General features: G+C 37.2%; 1 protein-coding gene across 3 annotated transcripts in view; it reads left to right on the forward strand.

Moving 5' to 3' along the window:
- The window catches only part of CDH8 (cadherin 8), a 162238-nt gene that overhangs the window by 62534 nt on the left and 79214 nt on the right, over positions 1 to 20490 (forward strand). For all 3 annotated transcript variants that reach the window (XR_009964736.1, XM_062618270.1, XM_062618271.1), the window contains one exon: positions 11368 to 11487. Coding sequence is in view for 2 of the 3 variants with exons in the window: in XM_062618270.1 (XP_062474254.1) it covers positions 11368 to 11487 (120 nt within the window). In the remaining variant the exon portion in view is untranslated. The remainder of the gene's footprint in view (positions 1 to 11367; positions 11488 to 20490) is intronic.

Raw genomic sequence — 20490 nt, forward strand, 5'->3', positions numbered from 1 at the left:
CCATAAGGGAAGAGAATTCTTTTATAGTTTGCTTGAATTAAGGTAAACAGACAAACTTTAATAATCTTGAAATATTAAGAATTCCCCTGAGAGTCATAAAAAAAATTCATCTTAGAATGCATACAGTGGAATTCAGTCTGACATTGCTCTAGAAATGCTTTTGGCTTTAGCACTTGAAAATATTAATGATGTGAAAAAGTTTAGAATAATATTTTTGGCCTTAAATGCTTCCATGAAAATTATTTATCAGGGGAAAAAGGTCTTTATTGGAAAGGATTTGGGTTTTCAGTTGAGTCAGAATATCAATTTCCAATTTTGGCAGAAGCACATGTACTTCACAGTGTTTTCCAAAGCTTGCCCTTGATTACACCACAGTAAATAAGAAATCTTTCAATCTTTCTATTTTTTCCTCCCAGAAGCAGAACAGAGTTATTCAGTATGGCCATGTATAGTAGAAGCACACTGCACACAGTGTAGCTTTTATTTCTAGTTCTCTCAAAGGTATTAGTTCTTTTCCAGTTACAAATTGTTTGCAAAAGGACAAAATCTGCTGAATATGAAATGAACATGCAATGTCTGATATGAGTAGTGCTAAACTAACTTGATAAATCAAAAAGTTGCGATAAAAACCTGACCTGAAATGTTATCAAAATCAACCACACTGTCTTGCTGGGTCTTTTTTCCAATGTATTCATTGATTTTTAAGACACTGAGCATGACTGTTAAATCAATGATAGTTTGTCACGAAACTGTAGAGTAAAAGGACTATATTACTGGGGTCAACTACAAATTAGCCCAAATGAAAAATGTAAAGAGAGTGCAAAAGCTAAGGAAAAACCTAGCAGATGTTGTAAAATATGGCAACAATGTAGCAGCTGTTAGAAAATGTGTATCTTCGTGTTGTCTTGTTCCTTTACTTGTTCATCTTGTGCATAATCAAGTTCGCTAACTGTGGTACTGAACAGTGTTTTACGTGAGAGATTTATTTAGTGAGTACGCATTCATTTAAAATCTCCTGTACACTCTGCTTGACAGAGACACAGTTCCAAAAGCAAAGTTGTAAGTAACCTTAAGTAATTCCTTAGGATATATTCAAAGCCAAGACAGTCTTCTCCTTAATTTGACTTGTTATTGAGCCTTGGAAAAAAACGTATTTCTGACTGTGTGCTATTATTTTTGTACTTTCGTTTCTCATGAGGTCTGATTGAAAATGTCTTTATGTATCATTCTTAAGTGACCATTATGAGCTCTTAGACAACAGATAAAGTTATGGTATTACTCTTCAGAGGTATATAATCTGACCTTTTGATTGCACAGACCTTTATTGTCCCATGTGTACTGAGCTAGTGCATTGACTTTGCACAAAATTGTTAAAAATGGTGGGATTGCTTAAAACACTTTCTGCCAGTGGCAGCAAGTGGTTGAATGTTCAGGTTCTGAAGACACTGCCTGATTCTTAGAAATAAACCCTAAATTACCTGTGCAAAGTGTAAAGGTATTTGGGTGTAGTGGTTTCTTAGACACAAACTGCCATTTTTCCTCTCCAATAATTGTCACCAATTTGTCACAAATTTTCCAATTTTTGCATACATGCATCCCCTTCACACAAAGGAAAATCATGCAAATGGCACATAGCAAAGATAAACTCCTCAGGAAAAAGCTGTTGGGGTCAGAACTGAAGTCATAGTTCCTTACGGAGTTCATCTAGAGGAATGCATTTTCCTATGATGGGAGGAGGACAGACAGACAGACATAGCTGTATGTTGATCATATGAGGGCAAAGCAGAGAAAATTTTGGCAGTCTTAGGTGCGTGCTTCTCTAGTCTCATGTAATCTACAAGAATCTGTGCTACTGTCATTTTTCCAGATGATTCTTGTCTCATAGTAACAAACATCTTGTTCTTGTTGCAGGTAATCTGCTTCTGAAATTCTTTGTGGTTGCTTTCTCTTGTACATATCAAACAGATCATCTTATTTCTGTTCTGTAACTACATGAAAATAAGTCTCTGGCTCAGGTTTGCAAAACATTATTTTCTGATTGCAAGTTTAAATTTATTCTTGGCAGGATTTTTCACAATTTTCCCAAATTTCTAATTAAAAAGGTGTTTCAAACAGTGGTAGGGTGTTTATTTTGCCGGATTTGAAAGCATGCTATTTCATTTTTTCCAAACAGCTAGGCTTGTGACACGAGCCCATTTGCTGGCCAGTCAGTGATGCCTAATGGAAAACAGACAGATGAGAGGAAGTAGACCAGTACAGTGACAGACTGAGTCTCTATAAAATGCAACAGGACTGGAACATACTCTTTCTTTTTTCAGTTTTGGGAAATGTAGACAAGTTCTCACCACAAGGTGGGAATTTCTAGGTCAGAAAATTTCATTCAGTGTGTTAATATTTTCATGGAAATTTTTAGTGATAGAACCTATATCACTCTGCTAACACAAAAGTTTAGCTTTAAAACAGTGGGGACCAATACTCCTTGAACTCTATTAATTCATATGGCCTGTGTAAGACGTCTCTTTGATGGACACACTTGACATTTGGGAAAATGAGATTCAGATCCTACTCAGAATACATTTTTTTTTCTGTCACTGGTCATTCCGCACCCTGCCCCGAATTGGTAAGTCTGTCTTTGTTTAGTTGCTGAATCTGCAGCACTTAATGTTTCTTCATGAATACAGATAAGCAGTTGCCTGTGGAGCTGATGTGAAAGCCGTATTGACATGAATCAGCCAGTAGAGTACTGCTGGGCAGCTGATTCAACTGTACCCTTTCCCTGGGGCTCAAATGGTCTCTGCTGCCATATGCTTGCTCCACAGTGGCCTGAGGGGGCAATATTTCAGAGTCTGGTTTTGCAACCTTTACAGTTGCTGGCATTGTAGGCTTCACTTTACCAAACAAAGCAAGCGGAGGATCAAAGCTGCAAGATTATACCAGGCGTTTTCTGCTTTCACAATAGAAAGTTATAATGAAAGAGTTTCTGCAATAAACAGCTAGGGCTACTTTATGATTTATGTATATTTTAATGCAATATACCTGAGCATAACCTGAAACTTCCATTGAAATCAACAAGCCCTACGGTACTGGAGTTTTTTCCTGCTTGGAAATGTAGTCTACAGTGATCATCCAATTTTACTGTCTTTGCCTGGGGACCTCGCAAAGTGAATGCTGATGAAATAGTCAATTGATTAGAGACAAGCAGTCTTTCAAAAAGTCCTGAACAAAGGCACAGTTATTTCCCACATCTCTCGCAAATATCAATTAATATTCTATAGCGAGGGTGATATTTGAAGGGAAAATAAGGAAAAAACCCAAAGCAAAACAAAACAAAAGCATTGAAAGAAAACATCATTCTTTAAGCCAAACGTAAAATATATTTTACCCTTCTACTATTGCCTGTAATGTTGCAGACTGTATTCTAATCCTAACAAACAGTTACCCAGGGGAATTTATAAAGGAATATCTGCAGGCTTTCTAATGGCACCGTCTTATAAGTTGTAGCAAGAAAGAGCTGCCAACCTTAAAACTGAAAAGTCAGTGTCCTTACTTATTAGATTCATGCTAGCTAAATCCAAGCAGTAGGTAACATCAGCATGGGTAATTGCCAAAGAGTTATCCGTATCACTAGTTGTGAATATATATTTCTGATGTAAAACATTTTCTTTTCCAAAATATCATGCTAAAAAGGCAGCATCAGAGTTCTAAAACAATTAATGTATGCACAAAAATTTGTAAAATATGCAGCTTATTAGATTTCACAGCCACACTTTCTACAGTCCTCATTATACAGCTGTAAAATGCTGAAGGCTGCCAGCTTGCTCCATTGTCTGTGGGCTGTACAGAAGGCATTCTTCTCCTATTCATAGCAAGCACCTTTCATACTTCTGCAGTTACACATTTGCATACAATATATTTTTGCCCATTTCTCTCACATGATAAAAAGTCCTTAAAATGATGCATGAGCAATCTAAAAACATTGTATGTTACACTTGGTAGGATGTTCAGCTGTTCGGAGATTTTGACTAACACAAATAGTGCATGCTATTAACATTTTTTAAAGATTTTATTAGCTTTCTAAACTATCTACTCTAAAAATTGTATTAAGAAATATGTAACACTTGAAAGAAACAACCTGGATACCTCTTCTGCTGATGGACCTAATGACTCAGTATATCAGATGTATATGAAAAGATTACTTTCCTGGTGGAAACAAGAAAGAGTTTCTTGCATTTTCCTGCATGGTACTAAATAATACATTGTAGTGGTTATTTCCTACTGTTGACCAAGCTGCTTCTGTTGAATTCTTTCAGATCCCTTTATTAAGACAGATTTTTCTGGTGTTAAAACTTTTGGTTTAGACTATCAAGTCTTTGGGGCACATCTGCCTTTCCTGTAGGTCTGTAGAATACTGGATTTTGAAATTATTTTTTCTGTGCATTTCAGTGACATTATATATGACTACTTACATAAAACAAGCACGTAATGCTTTGTTGCTCTGAGCTTTTAGTTGTATACGACTGAATATGAATATATCAATGGTAGTTTATTTCAGAAAATATGTAAAATTGTCTATATAAGTGCACATAGCTGTATGTATGTATACAGATGTATATATGGAAATTCATGTAAATGAAAAAAAAAGTCTTGCAAGATTTGTGCTTGTCCTGCATGTTGATGTGTCAGCTTACATGCTTGAAGTTCCTGGACTGTAAGTATTGTAGACTGGTGGGACCTGTTTTTCAGTACATACACACAAGGAAGTAGTCATACAATTGAAGTTCAGGCATTCACGCTAGCTGGCTAATTTAATTTGTATCCATCTTTGGCCAACCAAGAAGGAAGGATCTCATGAGAAGGACAAATCTGTCTTCCCCTCTTAGAGCACAAAGCTAGTGCAACTAGGTACTGAACTTAGCCAGTTGAGCCTAAAACTGAGTTGTATAAATAACCCACTTTTCATTCTTCCTTGCCTTAATCATCATAAACAAGATCATGACAGCATCACAGTATTTCACTACTTAGAGTCAAATAAATTACAGCTGGGAAAGACAAATTACCCTATTAGTTAATCTTCCTGTCTTTCTTGGGTTTTCCCCTAGAATGCATTATCTATCATCCTGTGCAAGAGTTAGCTCTTCAGGGAGGAGGATTCTGTTATTTCCCTTGGGGACCTATTCCTCCTTGTACAATTTCTCATTGTAGGGAAGATTTTGTTGTTTTTCTCTTTGCAGAAGATTAAATGAAGTCTTGTATCTATGTATTTGTATGGCTCTCATCACCCACAAATCAGTGTTACATCTGTAAAGTACACATATTTTTTTCTCATTTCTCCCTCTGTGAGTGGCTGTACTCAGGTTTCTACTATATATACAGAATACATGCTGGCCTTCCTGTGTCTCTAGCATGTCAAGCATAAGTTGCCCATTTTCCTTCAGTGAACCGTTCTGGCCCATATTGTCATCTGCATTTGCCATCCCTGGTGCTCGGCTCTTGGAGTCCTTGAAGACTTGCATTGTAAGACCTGATCCACCTGTTGGTCTTTTAGGGCAATAAATTAGCTATTAATAAAAATACATTCAAGTACTGATGTAGAAGGCAGGAGTGAAATAAGGTATGATCTGCAAAAAACCCTCAAACACTCATGCTGCATATCCACATATATATGTGTGTATATCTGCATAGACACCAAGCTGTGCAATTTGCAATACCAGTGATAATATTTTATGTGTGTATTTTGCATATGAAAACAAGTTCTGAAGTGCATTACACAGATTTCTATTCCACATACATTTTCTTTATTTGGTTAGTGAAATCTCTAATTCATAGATCTTGTTTTTAGAAATGGTCTCATATAGAATAATGCAGGGTGATAAGACTTAAAACTATGTTTTGTATTAAAAAAAAAGAACAATGAAAAACAAATAAGAATAAGTTTCTTCAGCTTTGAGGCAGTAATAATTTACATGTCAAGAAGTCATACAGGTTTTTATGAGATTATTGCAGTTTTATTCAATAAAAAATTGTTACCATGACAACTGTCATGCTACCTGTGAGATTATAGCAAAGAAGGACAGAGAAGAAAAGACTTCATTTTGGAAAGAATGCTTATCTGACCTGCTGAATACAAACAATGCTTTGCTTTGACCAGTGCTGACTGCACAGCTACTATCAACCAAACTCAAAATCCAGCTAGAGATTTTGAAACACAGTGATCCTCTTAGAAAAACAAAACAGTGGGTAAATAATAGTAGGTCTTTTTTTATGCAAATGTACCCTTAATGCCCTGTCACATTGGTAATCAGATCTTCTGAATGAAACAGAGATTTCAGCCTGTCAGGATCTGGGAAGAGTAGAAGACTGAGTGAAGGAGACCAAAAAGGGCATCAGAGAAGCAAAAAATGCTTCCCAAATGTTCCCGGGAATATGAAAACACATAGTCCCACTAGGTTGCATTATGGCCACATTTTTTATTTTTTCCAGCCATTACAATCTTTCAACAAAATGGGTGCTTCATTGAATGTGGATTGATGTAAATTTCTGTGCATTACCTTCTCTGTGTGTTACCTTTTCTAGAACATTTAAGTTGGTTTGGGGTTTTCTTTCCTGTACAAACATTTCACTGCTACACCAAAAAATTTGCTTTCCTACTCCCTGTGATGGCATATATATTTTTCTTTCTGACTAATGTGCAGAATCTGTACCCTGACTTGCACATAAAACTACAGGCAAAACAACAGAAGAGCATTAGCTGAGCACACGCATCTTATTTTTATGATGGCTTTTAATCTTAGTTTGCCAGCAAACAGAGGCTTTCTTACCTAACCATATAAAAATACTTCTATTGTTAATTGCATTTCTGATTGCTAGCCTGTTGCAAAGAGAAACTATGAAACCTGACACTAACAGTAAAACAATCAGCAATGGTTAATGGCTAAATCACATTAGAAGTGTTCATTAATTAAAATCTGTTGAATCTCTTTGCACTCTGTATTTAATGGCAGGGTTATTAGCATTGCAAAAGTAAACCTCAGAAAGAAATGCAGGAAATTTTTCAATAGAACATCTTAAAATTTGCTTCATCTCTCAAAAAAAATGGGTTTGTTTCATATAAGGCAATATTAGGTGCATAAAGTAAAAAAACTGTGATTATGTTGTTGGGCCAGATTATATAAACCTGCTATATTATTGTAATTAGGACAACAGTGACTTGGACTATAATAGTGGCTTTCTTGTAAAAATGGCACCATTTCAAATTTATAGTCTCTAGCTAAATGAGTTTGTTGTAGCATTGACAAAGAAACAAACACAAGCCAAATGCAGTCAAAATTAAACACAAACAGAAGCCGTAGTTGTTTGTTTGCTGGGTAGAACTTAATAAATTACTTAATAAATGCTCTTCCCTGCATTCTTACTGCTTTTTCAATGCAAAAATTTAACTTTAAAACTTTAAGCACATTATGTATGTAAAAATATTTATATGCATGTAGTTTATAACTGCAGTGTGTGTAGTGGAGTAAAATCCTGCTTAAATATTGATAATCCAAAGCTCTAGACCACAGCACAGAGAATTCTCCTGTGTTCGGGAGATTGCCTAAGTAACAGCCATGGTGGCTGTGAGTTTCTTTTTTCTGCATTCTTTTTCACCCTCAGGAATATCTCAGTTCTCCAAATCTTTCATTCCTGATTAGTTGAAAAGGTCTCTGTCACTTGTATAGGTGAGATAGGTTGCTACTTCTTCTGGACACAGCATCCTGCAGTGGAACCAGAGCAGTACTGGTGCAGCAATATCATCTGCAGGTGCAGAGGGCACAGAGTTTGCTTCTTTATCTACTTCTTATTGCCAGTGTGAACATATTATTGTGGCACATTTCACCACGAAGATTTGATTCAAGGCATAAAACCAGAAAAAAAAAAAATAAAAAATTAAAGGTGATAAAATTTAAACTATGTAAAAGCTTAGCTAATTTCAATAGTGGAAGTAATTTATGTAATTTCTGTTTTGTGATTGCTTGCATCTTTCATAAACAATTTACCTCAATAAGATAGTTCGGAGCAAATTACAGACTTTGATAGACCTTCTCAGAACTGTGTTATGATGGTCGGAAATGAAGTGCTGAGTAGCAGAGACTGGAAGTGTAAGAAATTGATTTATGGGAGCTGGGAGAGTATTTTATTTTTCCGTTCCCTTCATTACTTTTATTAGGTGAGATTACAGTCACAATTCAAGTGATCTGTAAGGGAAAGAAAAAGAAGGGTATGCCATTCCCCCCCCCCCGGTATATAAACAGGGAATTGGAATATTGAGTATTAAATATGTATTTTTAATATATGTATAAATTTCAGATAAACTTGGGTCCTCAAGAAGTGATATTTTTTATCACCAGAAGAAAGTCTTGAGAGCTGAGCATCAGGATTGGAAGCAATGTTAAATACTGATTGACTCTTTTATTAAGGTGTATTCAACTTCAGTGTCTAATAAACACATGGGCTAAATGACGCATTTATCAGAGAAACAGCATACCCATTTGAGTTTTGAAATCTTGAAATAAGTATCTAGAAAAGTCTTCAGTAATTCTCAAGTGAAATAAGAATAGACATTATATATCAAATCTTTCTAAACAAGCAATGTAATTATTTCTGAAGTCCTTTGAAATGAGATCCAGCTAGGCAAATCAAACAAAATCTCAAAGAAGTCAACAGTTTCACTTCTTTATTTTCCTTTGTGTATAAACTATATAATGGAAACAAAATGGAACAGCCTAGGTGAAATAGTCTTACAAAAACTTTCACTGATCTGTGATGAGCCTTACCTTATTCCAGCCCTGTCCAGTTGTATGATGTTCTGTGCAAGCCTCTTCTGTCTTAAGAATATTGCAAAACAAAAGTGAAACCTAGTACATCACCTGTTGTTTGAGGTGTACTAGTTGAAGAAACCACTCACCTCTACACCAGTATTTGGTATCACACATGGGACAGCAGTTGTGAACTGCGGGAAATGTCCTACTGGGATGGTGGGGCCAGAGCCTGAATTCTGCCAGAGGGGAGGTATGGCTTGGCTAGGACATTGTTGCGTCTAGGGACAACAAAATAGAGGACTTGTAACTGGTGTACGAGTTACAGAAGGTGAGCCAACAAAACTTAAGTATGTGAGATAAGTCTAGTAGCTACATCTCTTCATGCTTTGTAGTTACTGTGGGCAAGCTACAAAGGGTCCTTTTGTACTTCTGCTTCTGCAACAATGAAACTCAAGCTTCCTGCATATGTCCTTGTCATTGTTCCCTATTTCAATTATTCTCTGTAGCCTATGCCATAGCCTCCGAGTGTGCCCCATGCTTGCTTTCCTGTTACTGTTTTTATTCTATGTGCAGGAGTTTACTCATGATATCTATAGGCTGAGGCTCTTGTACTTGCTACAAGGCTGGTCTCCTTATTTGTGTCATCTACCCCCCTTATCACTTTCACTCAAAGCCACCAAGCATTGCCTGTTAGTGTCTGGGTACACAGCAAAATTTGTAATTGGTTAGAAAACAAATTTCTGATCTTAGTTTCTTACAAACGAACCATCAAGTTGAGGATAAAGTCCGTTTCCCATACCTTGTGACAGGCTAAAGATTATTATATGAAAGGTTAGGTATAAGACCACCTTTCAACATAAAAAAGAGTTAAACTTCAAACCATACAATTTATGTGTCAATAAGAACAGGCTCAGCAAGCACCTGTCAACGATAGATGCAACATAATATTCTTCAGAATTGCAGTCCTCTTCAACACAGTAACCATCAGTTGCACATTGTGTGGATTCTTCTGGACCCTGCTGAGCAGCAGGAGAGATGTTGGTGAGGCACTTCACTGCCTGATGTGACCACGGTAGAGCTTGCATGACAGCCAGTTGATCTGCTTCCCTTCATTGAGGTTCTTCCCCTTTGAGAATGGATAGATTTATGCCAATAGCCAAAATAAATGACCAGTACAAGTCACATTTTTTTTTTTTTTCTCTAGTGAGATGCATTTCTGCAACCCACATTATATTCCCAGGGAATTACCCCATTATTACTATGCAGCAAACCTGCTACAACTTCAGACACTATAGAACTAACACCCCTTAAGTGAGGTGTTATCCATTCCTCTAGACATCACAGGTCCTGCTAGCACTGTATCTTGCCCTGATGTTTGATGTGGCCAGGTGAGAAAGCATGAAATGGAAGCTATTGAATCATATGCAAATTATCTATAAATATGCAAACATTCCTCTCAATAATTTGCATGTACTGTAACACACAGAACTGCCCAAAGCCATGGCAGCAATGTGCCATACAAAGAAAGAAGAAAGCTCAGTGCAAGGACATGCCATCTCCTTCCCCTTTAGTTTACTCTTCCTACCCTGAAGTGACCTGTAATTCGTATTAAGGAGCACACAGTGCTAGAAGGAAGAGGAGACTATTTTTATTGGCATATACAGAAAGGGAGAATGGGAGTATTTTGGTGGGTGCTATGATTCCTTTCCTTTCTGAAAATAAGAACATAATTCAGCCCTTAATCTCTCTTCTGTGGTTGCTTTCTCTCCCTCGGTAGATACTGTTGTTATTGTTACTCTAATGAATGTCATCATTATATTTTTAAGGCATCAGAAAAAAAAAAAAGTCTTTCATTCAGTTTTGTTTCTTTCAGGAATGGCAAGTGCTGTGTTGCCTAAGAAATAAAAGAGGGCAATTTCCTTAATTTTTTTTTCTCCCTTGTTTTTTTTTTTTTTTTTTGGTCAGAGTATGGAATTTATAACTCTGGTTAGACAATGGCCTCCTCAGTGGCAGAGACTCATTTCAGAGACAATAGCTGTTGTCCTAACTCTGTCACTGTGGCCACATCAAACCATTATTGTGGCTGCAAGCCAAGTGAAGAAATAAGACTCCTTTTTGTTACTGTTTTTCTATGTGGTCTCTGTAACTTGGCAGGGTTCTTTCAAATGTGATTTCACAAGTCTTAAATGCAACATATTATATTGTATTATTAACCTTGTATTTTGTATCCCTTTGATATGATTTCCTTGAAAATGCTTGAAGTCTACACAGATCTATCAGGTAGCTTTAAATGCATTCTACAAAGAAACCTTAAATAATACATCTACTAAAAGGGTTTTTCATTTACCCAGAAATTCAGTCTGCTGGCATATACCATCTTGAAGGAAAATGTTTTGTTTGTGTTCCAGAATTAGTGTTATAAGTTGTTAGTGATAATTTGTGTGGGGTTTTTTTTATTATTGTCATGAAACTCACAAAGAATTTAATTTTTGTTTCAATTTATTTTTTGAATGTTACGCAACTTTCTAGTAAGAGTGTAAACATTAATTTTGTGTATTCTTTTTTTATTTAGGCACCTCCGTTACTAAAGTAACAGCTACAGATGCAGATGATCCAGTTTATGGAAATAGTGCCAAGCTGGTTTATAGCATTCTGGAAGGACAGCCCTACTTTTCTATTGAGCCACATACAGGTAGGTGTCTCAGAATATGAATCCCCGGGTTATGAAATGGCCTCAAGTTATGCCAGATTGTTTATATTGGATATTAGAAAAAAAAAAATCATCACTGCAAGGGCTGTCAAACACTGGAACAGGCTGCCCAGGAAAGCAGTGGATTCACAGTCCCTGGAGGTATTGAAAAATGTGTAGATGTGGCACTTGGAGGTGCTTTTTAGCAGTGGACTTCACAGTGCCAAGAACCTGATGATCCTAAAGGTCTTTTCCAATCTAAAACTTCTATGATCCTATTTACAAAAGTGACAGCCTCTCACGTGTTTCATATAATATACATAAACTGGGAGGGTAAGTGGATGTCTGTCAGTAATCATAGAATCATAGAATAGTTAGGGCTGGAAAGGACCTTAAGGTCATCTGGTTCCAACCCCCATGCCATGGGCAGGGACACCTCCCACTGAACCATTACACCCAAGACTGTCTAACCCAGCCTTGAACACTGCCAGGGATGGAGCATTCACAGCTTCCTTGGGCAACCCATTCCAGTGCCTCACCACCCTGACAGTAAAGAATTCCTTCCTTATATCCAATCTAAAATTCCCCTCTTCAAGTTTTAACCCATTACCTCTTGTCCTATCACTACTGTCCCTAGCAAAGAGTCCCTCCCCAGCATCCCTATAGGCCCTCTTCAGATACTGGAAGGCTGCTCTGAGGTCTCCACACAGGCTTCTCTTCTCCAGGCTGAACAGCCCCAACTTTCTCAGCCTATCTTCATACATGAGGTGCTCCAGTCCCCTGATCATCCTCGCGGCCCTCCTCTGGACTTGTTCCAACAGTTCCATGTCCTTTTCATACTGATGACACCAGAACTGCACACAACGCTCCAAGTGAGTTCTCACGAGAGCAGAGTAGAGGGGCAGGATCGCCTCCTTTGACCTGCTAGTAATAACAAGTCAGAACATGTCTCTCACTTCTATTCCATCAGAATGTGATCATGTGAAAAGACAAAAAAAGTCTGCATTCTCTAATGAAAGCACTGGTGGTGCTAATATAACAGAAGTTACTAAAGCAAAACTGAAGGTAGTGAAATGCTGTCTGTCTTACAACTGATTGGGGATTGAAAGACTTGGTCTGAGGAATTTAATGAGCATAATTTAATTGTCAGTATAAGACTGTAGTATTTCCAGTTAAAGAAAACAGAGTGTAGCTTGGGAATTTTAGTGAATATATTGTGTATTTCCATTAAAAATTAGTTTTCTTTCTTGTTTGGATGGATTGGGGGAAAAAAACATGGTGCTGAGTGTTGGTATGAAGTTTTTATTAGCGTGCAATTAGGATGACTTTATTTCTCTGTGGCTTTAAGGACTTGAGAGTAATCTGAAAGAACTGCCAATAAATCCATTCCCTTGTTTTCTATACATATGTCATATATACAGAAAATTCATTTTGTTATATTTGGTAAGTGGTTTTTAAAGTGATTTGGTATGATTTCTTATATTCTTTCAGCTGTTACTAGAAGCTGGTTTTGGTCACTACGAGTCAAGCAGCTGTGATCTCCTAAAGAGGAGAAAACTGTAGCTCATTTTTAAACATTCACAAAAAAAATCTGGATTTATATGAGCACGAAGGATTAAATAAGAGTAAAAATTCTTGTCCTCATGCAGATTAGCAAAACTATGAAATAAATGCTAGGAGAAATTATTAAATGATGCTTTTGATGGATCAAGTATGCTAAGTCTTCTCCCCAACACTAAACATAGTATTCATAGACTCTTAAAAGTCTGGAAGGTTTTTTAAGTCTTTCTGGTGAGATTGCATGGAAAAAATTATTTCCCATTCCTAGAAATGTCCTAACTTGCAGGGACTTTAGACAAATAGTATAGGTTGATAAATATTAATAGATGAATCCATTAAAGTATTTTCTTCTGGTTGAAGTACAGCTATCCTAAATGTGAACACAATCCCTGGAATGTGATTCGTTATTTTATCTTATGCTGCATAATGGAAAAACAGTAGCTTGTTTTGAAAATAAGTATGTCAAAAGGCTGTTATTAATGAGTTCATGCTAGCTAATTTGTCACATGTGATTTGGAAATATAACTCTGAACAGACCCCTGACCATCAGGAATCAAAATATATGATTTGGTTTTCTTTAATATTACAAATTCTTGCATGCAGTTATGACTTGAGTTATCTGTCTTAATTAGAGGGATTTAGCTGTAAGCTTTTTTTTCAGTTTCTACTAGGGCAAGTTACTGCTTTAGTATGGGAACACACATGGCTTTCACAGAGGAGCTCAGAAATGTGTTCTCCACTTACACGAAAGATTTTCCACTTCTTTTTCACAAAAGTAGCCTGAAAGAAATATTCCAAATATAAAAAATATCTTTCATTTTACTCAGATCTATTATTTCTATTGCATGAAAACCTTATGATTAATCCACTGAAATAACTATTCATCACCTAGGAAAGTGATTTCTACTATCATGAAAGCCAGAGAAAAATCCAAAGCTTTTTGGTGAATCTGAAAATCATGATTCTTTTCCTGTTTCACTAGAATCAAATTTCCCCCAAACCTTCTTTTCCAGTTACAAATATTCCTTTGAGTAACAGTTCAGTTACTGTGAAAACGACGTGTTAGTTTCTAAAGGGAATTTAGTCACAAAGAATTCAGCTGTGGCTTTGCCACAGTCCCTGGGTAAGTGGCTTCATATTACAGAGCTGCTTCTGAATTAATAAGTGGTTTCTAGATTCCTTATTTTTATAGATTTTCATTTTTCTTCTATAGAAGACATCTCTTATGTTCTTCTCTAAACCATTATAACTACATGAGTTTATGTACTGAGGCCACACTTTGTTTCTTTGCCATCCCTATGTAATGGCTTTCATCTGTAGAGTAACTACCATACTAATCTTACAGCTACCCACCAAAGAGTTTGTTAAATTGGGAGAGTATGCAATTGTTCCGTGACTTTAGATGGACCTATCCAGTGCTTACAATACTTTAAAATTTTCAGAATTTCCTTTTGTGTCTGTCATTCGTCTTCACTCACTTAAAGAAATCTTAGCCATCCATGCTAAACATTAAATTGTGTAGAGCCCTCTAGCATGTCTTTGTTTAGGATATGTAAACAATACATATATAAAAGTCTAGCCATTAAGCAAGCCAGATGGAGGTAGTTATGTAGAAACTGAAGCCTTATATTGCACAGGGTGGGAAAGATTGCTGTAAAAAGCAGCAGCCTTATAGTTGTGGGGGTTTTTTTTTGAAGAAAAGTGTGTTCAGAAAATGTAAAGAACTATGCAGAATAATTTATTTTATTTATTTAATTTTTTTCTTTATTTTTAATTTCTAGCACCAGAATTTTGGAGGAAAGGTATGAGCAAGGATTTATTACATACCAGAGAGAGTTTTATAGGTTGTTACAGGCAGTCTCAAAATGCCAATAGTATTATGATAAGATAGCTACAATTTTGCAGTAGCTTGTGACACTGTGTATTTCACCTTTTAAAGTCAGTGGTGCATAAAACAGGCACACTTGTTTAGCAGCTATATAATTTGCACAGTAGTGCTGATACCATGGACAGAGAGAGTGGAAGGTGCATTTTAACAAAAAATGTCCAAAGTAAATAGAAAGTATGTATGATGTTTGTCTGGGTTATTTTTACATTTATCAAACGTTAGCAGTGTGAACCATCACAACCCTTGGTAAGCTGGATACGAAAACACATCATATTACATGTTTGTATGTAGTACTTTGAACCTCATGTGGGAAGATGTTTCGATACTGTTGTGACAGTGTGCAAATTAAAACAGAACAGACAGGTATAGTAGTGTCTTATCCAAAACAATTCGAACCTGACAGTGATCCTCCAAGCATGGTAGATACCTCAGGGTTTGGGGTTTGTTTGAGCTTTATTGTTGGAGGGATGTGGATGTGTATATAGCTACATTTTCTCTGTGGTTACACTGAAATAGTGTCCCAGCTAAGTTGAAAGTCTTTCCAAATAATTTAAAACACAATTGTTTCTGAACACAGGTATTGTGTCTAGAATCTTGTCTTTCCCCAAACGGAATCTCTATTTAAAGAAATGGACTATGTTAATGTAATCCACTTCAGAATGAAAATATTTTCTGTCATTCATAGGAATGTGTCTAATGCTATCAAAACTGTAGCTACTTAGAGCTGATCTACTTACTGCTTTTCTAGATGACTGGCTTTTTATTAGCTTTGTTTATTAGAAATTAAAATTAGATTTAGATCTGTGCAGCTACCAACACCAGGGCAGAAATAGATACCCATAATTTCTTTTAATTTCCTTCCTGAGACTAAAGATTATCTGAACTTGCTGCTTTCTTTTAATGATATGCTGAGAGCTGATCATCAGAAATAATCCCAATCATGCCTCCTGATTCTTCTCCCTTCTGTAGTACCCTGAACAAAAAGAGGAGCAAAGGTATAGGATATGGCTTCATGCCTATGGTGGAAAGGGTTGCTATACTTGAGGGTAAGTGTGAGGAAAACAGTTGCTTATTCTTCTGCTTTTTTGTTCCTACTAACTTGATATTAAATAGGTGTAGTCCTTACCTGAATCACACTCTTGCTTGAAACACTGACATTACTTTCAACCTTGCTGAAGCAATTCTATAATGCTGGGTGCACAGAAATAAGTACTGGTAAGTGACCCATAAAACAATAATTTTCCATTACCTTAGATGAAAAATGCATATACTTCTGCAGTTCTGGTATGCAAGTTCTTCTGTATGACTTATTAGCCACATGAAAGAAGGTAATTCAGAAGTTATTTTTCATTCAGTACTCTGAATATGGCATAGGGTAAATGCTTTTCTGATGTCTTGCTCTGAATATTTTTCACTTTTCATAGGTGAATTTTGTGGATAGAGAGTAAATATAAATAATACATTACAAAGATACATATTCATATTTTCTATTAGAGGCGGAACTTACAATGTGATAACATCAGATTAGTAACAGAACTCATGGTGAACCAATATATCGTCCATAGATCATTATTGTTACGCGTGACTAACTGATGTCAGGTTTCCTGACTTGTGTGTTTTATTTATATAGGTAACAGGCTGTATGTATTTTCTCATAATCCAAATCATGACAGTCAAAATGGTGGGGAAGGTTGTCCTTAATACTGCTAAAAGAAGCTGAAGTATACTTCTCCCTTTCAAGCTTTTCCCAGGATATTAAATCATGACTGTCAGCTTTAAAATAAGATTATCATAATGGAATGCAATATCAAGTGACACTGTGTTCTCTTATATAGGAATGGCAGAGAAAATAAGTTTTCAGCTGTGTCTGACTTATTTACATTTCACATGGACTTAAATAACATCACTTCTACACATACCTGAAATATGGTTACTGACAGTGGCAAACTACACCCAACGCCCTGTCGCAATGGCAAATACATTGTCTTACTCAAGCGTAAGCACTTACTATATATGAAGAAACAGATTTTAAATGCTGCCATCTTGGATATGGTCATTTGGTACAAAGCCAAAATTCAAGTTAGAAAACCTGAGATGAATAGAAGAGTCAGGAGACATAGAAAACTAAAGACTCTCCTAATAGATTGTGGATATTTTGTGAGAGTGAATAATTGATTTTTTTTTCTATAGCTAGCTTTAGCTTTCAGGTGAATGTGCACATGTTTTAATCAACAGAGCTATTAATGATTTACTATGGCCCTCTCTGGACCGCGGTTTTGAACCCTGTGGTTCTGAAATCAGAACGTAAATGGGTAGGCCTGGGAGGAATGAAAACAGCATTCAGCAGAAGTCAGGTTTTAATTTTTTATTTTAATTTGTAGTCTTTATTATCTTCTTCATCTAGGCCTTGAAATACAATCCAGCAGGATAAAAACAAGTAAGGTAGCAAGAAGATAAATGACGGCAACTTTTGAGTTTCAGACATGTTTGTGATGTTACAGACTATTTCTCCTATCTGATTGGTAATGTCCTGTTCATTAGTATTGGTACGTATGAATGACAGCGGAAGCTGCCCTCAGAATATTGCATGTAGTACTGATGAGACCCGTCATCATAAAAAAACTACTGAAATGCTGAAGAAAGTTCAAAGCAGGGTAGCTAAGGTGAGAAGAATATTACTTATAATGAAAGATTGATTGAACTTAATTTGTATAAACTGGATAAGAGGTGATTAAAGGAGGATATGAAATCACTGCACAAATATTTGAGAGGTGTTAATAAAAGAGAGGCACGGGGACTGTTTCTGTAATAACTTGTGATAAAATGACAAGGCAGCATTTTCAGGTGAGGGAGATGGGAAAACAGTTTTAATACAGGAAGTAATCTGCAAGTGTAAGCGGAAAGTAATAAGCTGCTAGGAACAGAACTAACTCATGTTCAACAAAGCCTTCCTAAATAGTTCAGTTCCTAAACAGTTTAGATTTAAAGCCTCATGGGATCAGTGTAAAGAACTTGTTTGATGGAGCTGTTGGAGCAAGTCCAGAGAGCAGGGCCATGAGGATAACGGGGCTGGAGCAGAGCACCTCCCACACGAAGACAGGATAAGAAAGTTGGGGCTGTTCAGCCTGGAGAAACTGCATGAAGACCTCATAGAAGCCTTCCAGTATCTGAAGGGGGCCTACAGGGATGCTGGAGAGGGGCTCTTCATTGGGGACTGTAGTGATAGGACAAGGGCTAATGGCTTCAAACTAAACAGGGGAAATTTGGGTTAGATATAACCCAGTGCCTCACCACCCTCTTTACTGTGAGGGTGGTGAGGCACTGGAACAGGTTGCCCAAAGAAGTGGTGAATGCTCCATACCTTGTAGTGTTCAAGGCTGGGTTGGACAAAGACTTGGGTGACATGGTCTAGTGCAAGGCACCCCTGCCATGGGCGGGGGATTGGAGCTAGATGATCTTAAGGTCCTTTCCAACCCTAATTCTATGCCATTGGTCAGAGCCTGGATAGAACTGCTGCTTTCCAGTTCATTTTACAAGGTAGTGCTGCTGTGATATCATAGAATCAGAATAGTTAGGGCTGGTATCCTTGCCAGTTACTACAGATTTTAAATTTACTAAACTTTCAGCAAATAATTTTAAGAGGCATGAGCTGGCATGGGTAGATATTTTTGAAAGTAAGGTGTAGGAACTCCCCTTCCTAGAGCAGAAGGGAGGTGTGTGCAGAGCATACAGAAGGAAGGTCCATGCAGCCCAGACAGTGAAATTCCAAGCACATGCAAGGATTTCTGGAGTTTATACCTGGTTGTTTCCATTACAGCACCTTCAGCTCTGTTTGACAGTACTTGCTGCACTTAGGCACAGTGCTGAAAATACAGTATATTTTCAAAGTACTATAAATCTCTTCTTGTCATTGTGTACTAAGTGTGCTATGCAACCTTAGGAGTTTTGTTAAGGTGTCTGTATGGAGATTTCTTGATTATTTTAAGAGTTGTCTTGATGACAGCCCATTAGGAGAGACAGTTGTACTGACAAACCATTAGTACAGCAGACCTGAGGGTCAGTCCTACAGTCCTTGCTTTTCACTTAGAAGTATAAAGGGCAACTATTACGGATAAAGTATGTAGGATTGGGTCCTTCAGTAGCAACAAGAGTGGTCTTTTCAGATTAATAAAGGAAGTATAAAATCACTGCAGAGATGTTCGAAAACAGTTATGATGGTCTGTACTTGGTAAAAACAAGTGGCTTGAGATCAAGACAGACTGGTATTTGGAAAAAAGGTGATTTCTGCTTCTAAAATTTATCTATCAATACCAGTAACAAAAAAGCTGATACTACACATTTCTTGCATTTCAGAGCAATACCTCTGTCATTTTAGAAAGCTAGTGAAATAGGACTTAATCGTTTTCCTCATGCTGAGTCAGAAAACAGGCTACATATCTAAATAATGTTGTGCTTCAAGAGATGGAATTAGAGGAATTTGAACTACACATTTCAAGTTGGAAAGCATCTGAAAATGAATCCAAGGCTACTTTCTGTAAAGTGTCTACTATAATTATATGCATTTGTCGTGGTTTAAACCCAGTCAGGTAATTCGTTCACTCACTTCCCCCCACTTCTTGCCCTCCCCCTGCTCCCAGAGGGACGGAAAGGAGAGTCAAAAAGAATGCAACTCCCACGGGTTGAGATACTAACAGTTTAGTGACTAAGGTATAACACAAATCACTACTGCTACCACCAATAATAATAATGATAAAGGAAATAACAAGGGAAGAGAATACCACACCTCACCACCAGCCAACTGATAACTCACCCCCCAAGCCCGACCAAGCACCGACCCATACCTCCTCCAACCCTGCAGTCTCCCAGCCCTTCTGGATAACTCCCAGTTACCTCCTGGGCATGACGTGCTGTGGTATGGAATACCTCTTTGGTCAGTTTGGGTCAGGTGTCCTGTCTCTGCTTCCTCCCGGCTTCCCCTCCTCCCTGGCAGAGCATGAGGCTCACAAAGTCCTTGGCCAAACCAAAACATCACTGTCAGCTCCGTTCCCAGGCCGAAAGTCAAAACACTGCACTGCACCAGCTACCAAGAAGGAGAAACATGACTGCTACTGCTGAACCCAGGACAGGGTTAAAGGATCATTACAAATAAAATCCTAAAAGAATAAGGTCATAAATGCAGTGCAGAATGAATATTTACCACATTCATTCTCTGTTGGGGAGAGGGTGATCCTCTGGCTTATGTCAGTGAAGCCTGGTCCCAGGGAATGGCTGGTAAGTAGAGGTGAAAGCTATTTGCCTATACAAGCTCATCTGAATTAAAAAGGCAGCATCATAATAGATGTTACCTGGACAAATCCTATATGATATTCTTCAAGAAGAATATAGGTAGAGATAGGCAGGTAGTGTTAATTTATGCACTAAGGCAAACTTACAAGGTCTACTTAGAAGCAAAATCAGAAAACATAAATATGGAAGTAGTATGGCTGAAAAAGAAAATACAACAGATTGTTGGTTACACAAGAAACAAGAATTAATAAAACTGTATTTGACCATGTCGC

This window comes from Pezoporus occidentalis, unplaced genomic scaffold (genome assembly GCF_034315485.1).
Source record: "Pezoporus occidentalis ecotype Australia unplaced genomic scaffold, CSIRO_AGI_Poc_V1 ctg20, whole genome shotgun sequence".
Taxonomy (NCBI): Eukaryota; Metazoa; Chordata; class Aves; order Psittaciformes; family Psittacidae; genus Pezoporus; species Pezoporus occidentalis.